Below are 9,626 nucleotides of genomic sequence, written 5' to 3' on the forward strand. Positions count from 1 at the left end.
GGATCCTCCTGCCATTCCCTCACTGAATTCTTACCCTGGGGCAACAAGGTCTTTGTTTGCTTTCTTTCCCCCCCCCTCCTTCTTTCTTTTTTTTTTTCCTCCTATGGAACTAATGTTTCTGAAAGTGAGTGTCTAAGAGTACCTACAAGAACCAGGGTGCTGCTTTGAAAGCTCCTTCTCTCCCCCACCCATGGCCCTGCAATGCTTCCCAGACCTGATCTGCAGCATCCCCTGCTCATACAGTCCTAAATCGTGAGCATCCTGCTTGTCTTACTGTGGTGTGATTATTGCGCTTGCAATATACCCACCAAACATTGCTCCCCATAATGTCCTTCCCCCTGGCCAGGGCCAACTGGATGACACCCGCCCATGATTTGATCTCCCTGTGAGATACACTGCGTGCTCCCCCAGAGAGGAGCAGGCTCCCCAGCACACCCTGCCAAAAGACCTCGCTCGGCATAGTTGCTGATCTTGCAGTACCAGGACAGACATCTCCCTCTTCAGTATCCAAGAGCCCTGGCTAGATCTTCTTCCTACCCTGCAAATCCTTCCTCCAAAGCTGTTCCAGATCTTCACCACTGGCCAAATGGCTTAGACCTGCTTTACGATGACCCTCTGCCCTTTTGGTCCCAGATCATCTCCTTGCTCAGCCCATGAAAACTGGGTGTTGTGGTCCCTACAGTCCCACTCTGCCGCTGTCCCACATCTTTCCAACGTGGTGTGCTACACCAGGGCTTGGGGGACTGGCTGAGGGGACTGTCCAGGGCCCCCCAGGCTGGAAGGGTTTATCACCTGTGCCCCAAGGACCAATGGACCTGCAGACCCTTCAATGCTAGCCCCTCCACCTCTCCTGGTGCTTGACCCCCCTGGGCTGCCCCCACTGAGCCAGAACAGCTTTCTGGAGGAGTTGCTCCCAGGTTTTTCCATCACCACCACATGGCTGCAACTTTCCCCCTTTCTCCCGTGTCCCCCCCCCCATTCAGTCCAGCTCCCCAGATGAGCACGTCATACTCATTGCCACAGAACCACCCCTGAGAGCCGACCTGCTCATCGGCCTAATGGGTTTCCAAGAGGGTGGGGAAGAGGGGAGGAGAGCGAGTGGCTGATGCTTCTCAGCCACTCAGCTCAGCCCAGAGCTAACGAGGCATCTCAAAATTAAAAAGTGAACTGCAATCCCCAGCAGGCCTGTCCTCCTTTTGGCATTAGTCGGAGTTCTCTTTCTCTCTCTCTCAAAAAAAAAAAGAGGACTGGGGAGCTGTGAGTTGCATTTGGAGCTGTTGAAGCACCACATCCCAGGGACAGTGTAGGCGCTGGAATGAGGAGGGCAGCCCAGAGCTGCTGTGCCGTGGAAGCACTGTCTCTCTTAGAAAGGTTGTGAGGTGCAAGATCTGCTTCACCATGGCAAGGATCATAAATGGTACATGGGAACAGCCAAAGTCCCCAGCCCAGCCCCCTCCTGCTCTGTGGGCAGCAGCCATGGGTGCACAGAGGAGGCACCCCAGGGTGCAGAGGTGAGGACAGTGCAGAGGTGATTGCCACCAGGCACTGATGTGGGAGGAGGATGGCAAGAAGGAAACACTCCTGTAGGAGGAACACATGGGGAAAGCAAGCGGGGAAAGAGCAGAGAGGGGAGGAAGGGAGGGCATGGCGAGCAGCCTGGTTTATTGCTTTGTGGGCAGCATTTATCATATAGGAATCAGTCTGGGAAGGACCCTTCTCTGCCCACACCTCTGGGGTGCCCAGCACCAGCTGCTCTGACCTCCCCTGCCCCCAGTGCCCTCATCTGTGAGCTGCAGAGGGCCAAGGACTCTGGCTTGTAGAGGTGCACTCTGAGGCAGCTGAGCCTGGTTCACAGGCAACTGAGTGGTAGCTGCTTTGCTCCAGTCCACTCCTGCAGGCAGCTAGCTGCCTTGGTCACTGCTGGGACAGCCCTGAGACAGCCCCATGCCATTCCTCCAGGTCATGCAGCTCCAAGGAGGACCTGCCACCATTCTGAGATGCTGTCTTGCCCATTCACAGCTCACCATGACTGGTCCTCCTGGGGCTAGAGCACAAGTGGGTGAAGAGTGATCGCCTCCCCCAGCAGAGATGGCTTATACCCATCTTGCCTAGATTGGAAGGCAGTCAAGGGGAGGCAGGACAGTCCAGGAGGAGCACAAGGCAGGCTGTAGGGCAGTGTTCTCGAGAACAGCCCAGTCCTCCAGTGGGTGGAACTGGGGTTCGGTCCAGCCCCACACACCCCTGAGAGACAGCAGGTCTGCATACACACAGGTTCCAGGGCTTCGCCCAAAGCGTGCCTTTTCCAGCTGCCCACAATTTACTGGGGGGAACTTCACCTTCTCCACAACCCAGCTGTGGATGAGCTTGAAGCCACAAAGGGTTAGACACGTCCTGGAATGATCCTACTGGATTTCTCCTAACAATGCATTTGGACCAAAATCTCAGAGAACTGGTGAGCTCTGGGGACAGCAGTGGAGCGAGGAAACTTCCACCCCTTTTCCCCGGGGTTGTAATGCTAATGATCTCCAGCTTTCAGACTCACCTCTTAGCTCACCCTCTCCTCTACTGTAAATGATGCAGGGGCAATTTTTTCCAGATAAGCTTATCCTCAGGGGAGGGGGGCAGACATGCTGAGAGCACGGTCACTGGTGCTGCCAGCCAGGACTTCACATTTATGAGCAAAGGGAAGGACAAAAAGGGGTGCAAGGCAACAGTGAGATGAGTGCAGGAATGAGGGTTACTGTCATCTTTCTAATTCTCTGCTTGAGTGAGGGGAAAAAGCAGTTTTCTACTTTGGGAATTCAGAGTAACATCAAACAAAATGCAACGGTTGCCCAAAACCATCCATTTTGCAGTCAGGAAGGACGCAGTGCCCGCTGAGCCCAGCCCGTGCACTGCACAGGCTGGCAGGGTCAGCAGTACCGCCCGCACAGAGCCCCGTGCTGCCTTGCCCAGGCTGAAGGAAGGGGTGGCCCGTGTCCTGCGGGGGTGGCTGGATGCCCTGGGGACCTGGCATCAGCGCACACAGGCTGTGAAGTGGACGTGGGCTGCTGGACCTCCAGCCCCGTGGCTCCCCTCTGCACCCCTCTGTTCTGTGCCTCCGTGGAGCCAGATCACCTACTGGTTTACTGTATCATAATCATCTCAGTGGCTTACAAGATGGTTTTCTTGCAGTTTTTATGTCATCTCTGCAGTTCTCCCCCTCATAAAATGTGACTGCACCAATTCCTGTGATTTGGGCTGGTCAGATAATAGGGACATTTCATGTTTCCCAGACAGAGTCATTAAATCAAATCCAGCCCTATCCCATGTCCAAAGGAAAGAAGGGGGAGGGGGCAACCCCTGTTTCCTTGTGGGCTGCTGCAAGCTCCTCCAAAGGGGCTCACCCACTGCACTGAAGTGATCACCCAGATGCTTCTGCGCACTATGGAGGGGTGAGTATCTCCCCCACCCCACAGTCCTTCCTGAGGCCAAGGCCTCACAGCACTTGGTGCAGCCACCTGAGCTCTCTGCTCCGTTCCAGGGCAGAGCATGGTGGCGAGGGCAGTGTGGGCAGTGTGTGTGAGGAGGGAATGCAGTCTCTGCTGAAGGGGAAGGGGCAGCGAGTGGTTGGGGGCAGGTTTGGATGGGGTGCATGAAAATCAAATGTTTCAGGAACAGGTTCATTCATGGGGTCATGGGAAACTGGAATACACTGGGGTGACTTCAAAATTTGATGAAATTAGTGGGATTATTCCTCTACCCCCAATTTCAAGGAGCTCTGGATCACGCCCTTTGTGAGAAAACTCCTCCCTTGTATCACCACGGAATTGGCCCTGGCATCTCTCCCCATCCAGAGCACAAGCATGAATCTGCTTCCCAGCAGTCATCTGGAGGACATCTCAATGTGGTTCCTGTTCTCCTGCAGGCTGAAGATCCCGCAATCCCACACATCTCCTTATGAGGAGGAAATCGCATTGCTCAGAGAAGACTGAAAACAGCCAAGCTCGGCAGGCTGAAGCCAGAAGCCCTCCAAAACCCCCTTTCTGTGCAGTCAGCTGTAGTTCTCCACTACCTGCTTCTCCCCAACAAATGGACCTCAACTGTGCCCTGGAGTATGACGGTACCCAAGGATTATTTCGTATTTCATCTCCACGAGGACAACAAAGAGAAGGCCCTTCCCATTCTCCTTTTTGTTCACAGGACACAAGAGAGGAATTGCAGATTCTTGCACCTCCTCACATCTCCTCCTGAATACCAGCCAGGACACCGGCTCCCCAGGGAATATTTTATCCTATATTGTTGCTGAGAGGGCAGCCTGGCAGACCACCCAACAGCCCTGCCAATGATGACCCCAACCCTCTGCAGGGAAAAGAGCTAAAATATCTGGCATGGGGAACAGAAGTGGAGAAGGGATGACCTGTTGTCTGTGATGGACAAAATTCTGGAGTACATGAAAAGCAGAGTGTCTCTGCCCCAGAAACATATCCCCAGAAACATCATACCATGGACAACCCAACTGTCTGCAAAAATGTGTGACAGCAAGAGGAGAAGAGCCAGTGAGAGGAGGATGGAAACCAGAAGGCAAGAAAGAAATGTGAGGGAGAAGGCAATAAAGAGATGAGGACTAGCAAACAGGGGAGGGTAGGAGACATCAGATGGGAGTGTTTCATGAGGTCAGTGTGTGCTGTGAGTGCCCAAACTGGCAGCACAGACATGTGATGGCCCACATGCTCTGCTCCCCACAACTGGTTGTCACCATACCTCCAAAGTCAGGCCTGAGTCGGACGTCATAGCCCTTCAGCAGTTTGTCCACAATCTCTTTCACCACAGAAATATTCCCAGTGGATGGGCTGAAAGACAAAAGAAGAAAGTCCTCGTCATCCTGTGTTCCACCAGCCTGTGGGAAGGGGTCCTGGCCAGGCAGTACCACCACAGCATCCCTCGTGCCCCATGGCACCACATGTGTGCTACAGACACCCCAGCCATGGGCAGAGCCTCCCTGTTTCCTTTTCTCACTCATATTTTGTCCCAGGCACAGCTCTCAGCCCCCAACCTGCACATGAGCGCCGCAGGGCTGCCAGGGCTCCTAAACCATCCTGGGGTGTGGCACAGGAGTCCTAGCAGGCTCCTCTTCTGTGGCTCACCATGACTTGTAGGTACCCCAGACTCCATCCCCCCATGCTCCCACCTGGTGTGTGCCTGCATCCCAGCAGTCCCACTGGGCTCTTGCACCCCTCAGTGCAGGCACCGCTCACCACTCACACTTTCCCCCTGGCCACCAACCCAGACACTCAGGGCACATCACTGTGCCCTGCCCGTAGGTGGGTGCACACACACACATGCAGGCAAGAAATTGTCCTTTCTGTTCCACCAAGGCATGCAGGGGGCAGCTGCAGCTTCTCTCTCGCAGGGCTCGCTCCCCTTCCCCTGCCACGCTGGGCACTTGCTCCTGGTCTCACAACACACAGCACAGACTTGTCAACGCACTGAGGTCCCTACTAGACAAGTCCCCCCTCGCAGGCACCCTGCACTGTCACACACACCAGTGCAACCTCTGCTTCTCAATGCACCCAGGTATTCCTTCATATTATTGAAAAAGCAACCCTCCTTTTGTCCTATGGCCTCAACATACAGCTGATCTTTGGCGTGTAGATTCATTTTGTCACTCAGCATCACCATGACTTCTTAGCAACGCAAATCAAGAGACAGAGACACGGAAGGAGAGTCCATCTTTCCCTCTGTATGCCAGAGCAGTGATCCTTCCCCTCCCAAACCCCTGACTTGCACACGGAGGGGGGGTGGAGGTGGGCAGGCGTCCTCCCTAAAGCTGCTCCAGCTCCTCTAGCCATTTCAGCAAGGAGGGAGCTCCCTCTAAAAACAGCCCAAGAGCCAAAGCAAAACTGAAGGTGGAAAACCAGAAAGCAGAGGATGCTAAAAATATTGAACCTATTCAGTGCTGCAGGGTATATAGGTTTTCTACCTGAATACCCAGGCTCTGTGCCACCCTCATCCCCTGCTTTGCATGAGAATAGAGACCCTGCCGGTGACAACTGCTGCTCTTTGCAGTCACCCACCACAACAGCATGTCTCCTTGTCAACACCGCCTCACACATCCATCCAAGTAAAGCTGCAAAGCTGCACCATAGCACTACCTCTGCCAGCCAGCCCCGTGCCTCACTGGACACCGGGGTTTGCACGGACACATCTGTGTGTCTGCACACACACACACACACACACACACACGCACAGACATACATGCCCTCCTGACTGTATGGAGAATATATGGACTCCCTGTCTGTGCACAGACACGCAACATGCAGACACATGAACACACTGGAGCTCAAGGGTACATCTGTACAACATGCACAAACATGTGTGCACGTGTGTGACCCCATCCAAGTCTGTGTGGAGGTGACTGTGGGTGCAGATCCATTGGGTTATGATGGGACACTGAACTGTGGACACAGAATTTATGCAGGAGCACAGAAACAGGCATTTGTGGGTGCCTGAGACTGGGTTCCCAGGTGTTCAGACTCTCAGTACAAATGTGGGTGGAGGCATTTGGGACCACTGGGGAGTCTGGTCATGCATTAAAGCTCTGGGTGCACAATCTGTGTGTGTGCAGGGATTTCTCCACCACGCAGGCATGTGCAAATGTGAGACAGCACACTTCCCAGGCCCAGCTTTGGTGCACGGGCAAACTGTTCAGCACTTGTGCTGGGGAGGGAAGTATCTGAGCTGTACTCCAGAGCATGCACCTTAGAGGGGTACAGCTCTTCATTGCATTGCTTTAATAACTGTAAAAAGGCCAGAGAGGTGCACACAGGTGGACATTTTCACAACACTGTGTCTCGGCTTGCAAGGTCTGCTTGCACCTGTGGATTTCTACGCAGGTGTGTGAGGTTTTGCAACATGTTTGTGTATACGTGCTCATCATGGATTAGTAATGTGCACCAGCATTTGTTCATTTCTAGACAGTCATTCCTAGGTACATAGATTTCCATATTTATAATATAGCCAGTACGTATTTCTCAAGGGATTTAGACACCTCTCTTTAGCTTCACACAGGACATAAACTCAGGAAGCAGTGTTACTCCTTAATATAGCAAGGAAATTGAGGCAGACAGTGACCAATGTGCCAGGGGCCATACAGAAAGGGGAAGAGCAGGAAGAGGGATATATGGGCTCTTTCCTCCTCATCAGCTACAAGTTGGCCCAGTGAGGGCATAAACTGGCATCATAATTAAGGGCAAGGTCTCTTGCCTCTCAGGGCTCCTTTTGATCCAAAAAGCCAAGTCCCTCCCACCAAACATGCAAGTTGTACATTTGCCCAGCTGTGGGCGAGCAGCTGCATGTAAGTGCTATTCCTGGCAAATATGGGTCTGCATCCGCTTAGGGAGCACGTACATCCAGGCTGTGAACTGAATTTTTGAGTACTGTGTCCCTGATAATGTGTGGATGTGCATGTGCTTTGCATACACACATACACTTGCAGCCAAACATCCACATATATGCACACCATGCTGCTAGCTGTGATGTGTGGGAGTAGCTGAAGGCATGTGCACATGGGAGAGTGGCTGGTCTCCAAGGTGTGCACAGATATACACGCAGACTATACATGAATGCTAGTCCTGGACATAAGCAGATATAAGCACACATTCAAGGACACATCTGAGCAAAGCCTTTTGATATGTGCATTGCTCTTTATGCCTTTGCTTGGACACTGCCTCTATACATGCCTGTGTATGCGCCCATACACAGTGGAACCATGCATGAATGGTGTGGGTAAGGTGGGCATGAATCTGCGCATGTGCATGTTTATAACTGTGGGAACATAAATCTCTGTATATACAGATCTGAAGCCTGTGCAGGGATCTGCATGTGTGCTTCAGGAACACACCGCTCGGTGTGCATGGCTGAGCAAGGAGATGCCACAGCTTCCCCCCCCCCCCCCCCCACCAGACTTCATGCACGCCATTGGCACAGAGGTAGAAACCCACCTGCCCGCATGTGTGAGGAGGGAGGGTGAGGAGGAGTAGGCAGCGCTACTCCCGTGTGTGAAAGGCAGGGAATAAATGTCTGTGTCGGAGCAAACAGGTGTGCTCTGTACACCTTGTCCAGGCTGGATGAGTGCCTGCACCTCTGGTTGCTTGGAGCACTCGGTGCTCAAGGCATATACCAGGAATAGCTGCAGCTCGAATATGCAGGGGTTTAGTGCAAACATTTACACGGCTATGCGCAGAGCAGGTAAAGCGTGCTGTGCTCTGTAGGTGTGTTGTGATACACATGTGTGTGCACCCAAACGGGCATGCATGAATGTGCACATGCAGGGATGTATCTGAAGGGACTGCGCCCACAGATGATTCTGTTGCATGCCATAAATCTGTGTGGAGGCACAGACGTAGGCATTGCCTCCCGTACACCGCAGAGCCAGAGCTTTGGTACAGGCACAGCACGCTTGGATGTGAGTGTGGCTGCCTGTGTGTGTGCAGACCCCGGCATGGCCAAGGCAGCCCTGCGCCGGGGTGCGTATGCCCACAGCTTGGTGCCATGCACTCCCTCGGCTCCTACGGACACCATGTTCCTCAGCAAAACACTTCATTTTGCCATTTTCCCCCCGGTCGCGTACGGGTGGGGGGGTGGGGGGGGCACACGCTGCAAGCGGGCTGGTAGGTGGGCTCCGTCTGCAGAGAGCCTGCTCCACGTCTCATGTATGAGCATCCCTCCTCCCCCTAAAATGACACGGACTGGGAAATAACAGCAGCAGGCAGCAGGGGAAGCAATTTGGGGAAAGAACCCCCTCCCCTTCCCCACATACAGATCGATGGAGAAAACCCCAAACAAAACAAACAAATCCTGTGTCAGCCCCCCTGTCCCTGCAGCCTGGGATCGCAATCCTTACCTTTGCGCACAGCAGGCGAGACAAAGAGCTGCTAAAGCAGAGACAATTCCACTCAATCTGTCTGCCTGAAATGTCCACATTTCCACAAAGACGAAGGATGAAAAAAAAATCTTTGGAGGGGAGGGGAAAGGACTGATCTTGTGAAATCCCCCTCCAAAAAAAGGGGGGGAGGGAAAAAAGAAACCAACCCCCCCCAGTTAATGATTTCCTAGAGAAAAAGAATAATGAAAAAAAATTAAAAATGTGGGGGAAAAATATCCCCCCCCCCCTCCTTCAGTGCCAGTCAAAGAATTCGTTTCTTCTTCCTTTCAGCATCCTCTCAACAAGAGACATCCTCTGGCAATGGAGAAAATCCCAAGAGAAAGAAAAATAAAATGCCCCAAAATGGGCTCAGCAAAATGTGAAATCGAATCTCACAGGTATGCAGAAGAAGGAGAAGAAAAAAGAAAAAAAAAAAAAAAAAGAAAAAGAAAAAAAGAACTCAGTGTCCCCTGAGCACTCCACTTGGATTATTTTTCCTCCTGCTCTTTTGCCATCCGGTTCTGCAGATGTTGCATGGCTCCTGCTACCCACCTTCAGAGAAGAGGAGGAGGAGGAGAGAGAGAGAGAGAGAGAGAGTGTATGTGTGTGTGTGTGTGTGTGTGTGTGTGTGAGGGGGGAGGTGTGAGTTATCTAGCAATATGATTTTATTCTGGATTTTACCTACTTGCTCCCCCTTCCTTCTTTATTTTCCGAGGGGGAA

The 9,626-nt window shown here is 52.8% G+C and overlaps 1 protein-coding gene across 2 annotated transcripts in view; it reads right to left on the reverse strand.

Moving 5' to 3' along the window:
• LOC102058895 (gamma-aminobutyric acid type A receptor subunit theta) overlaps positions 1–9,346 on the reverse strand; it is a 75,031-nt gene extending 65,685 nt beyond the window's left edge. For both annotated transcript variants that reach the window (XM_005439980.3, XM_005439979.4), the window contains exons 1-2: positions 8,885–9,346; positions 4,744–4,832 (exon numbers count right to left, since the gene is read on the reverse strand). In XM_005439980.3, the coding sequence (XP_005440037.1) occupies positions 4,744–4,832; positions 8,885–8,964 (169 nt within the window). In that variant the 5' untranslated portion in view covers positions 8,965–9,346. The remainder of the gene's footprint in view (positions 1–4,743; positions 4,833–8,884) is intronic.
• Between the last annotated feature and the right edge of the window lie 280 nt (positions 9,347–9,626).

This window comes from Falco cherrug, chromosome 15 (assembly GCF_023634085.1).
Source record: "Falco cherrug isolate bFalChe1 chromosome 15, bFalChe1.pri, whole genome shotgun sequence".
Lineage (NCBI taxonomy): Eukaryota > Metazoa > Chordata > Aves > Falconiformes > Falconidae > Falco > Falco cherrug.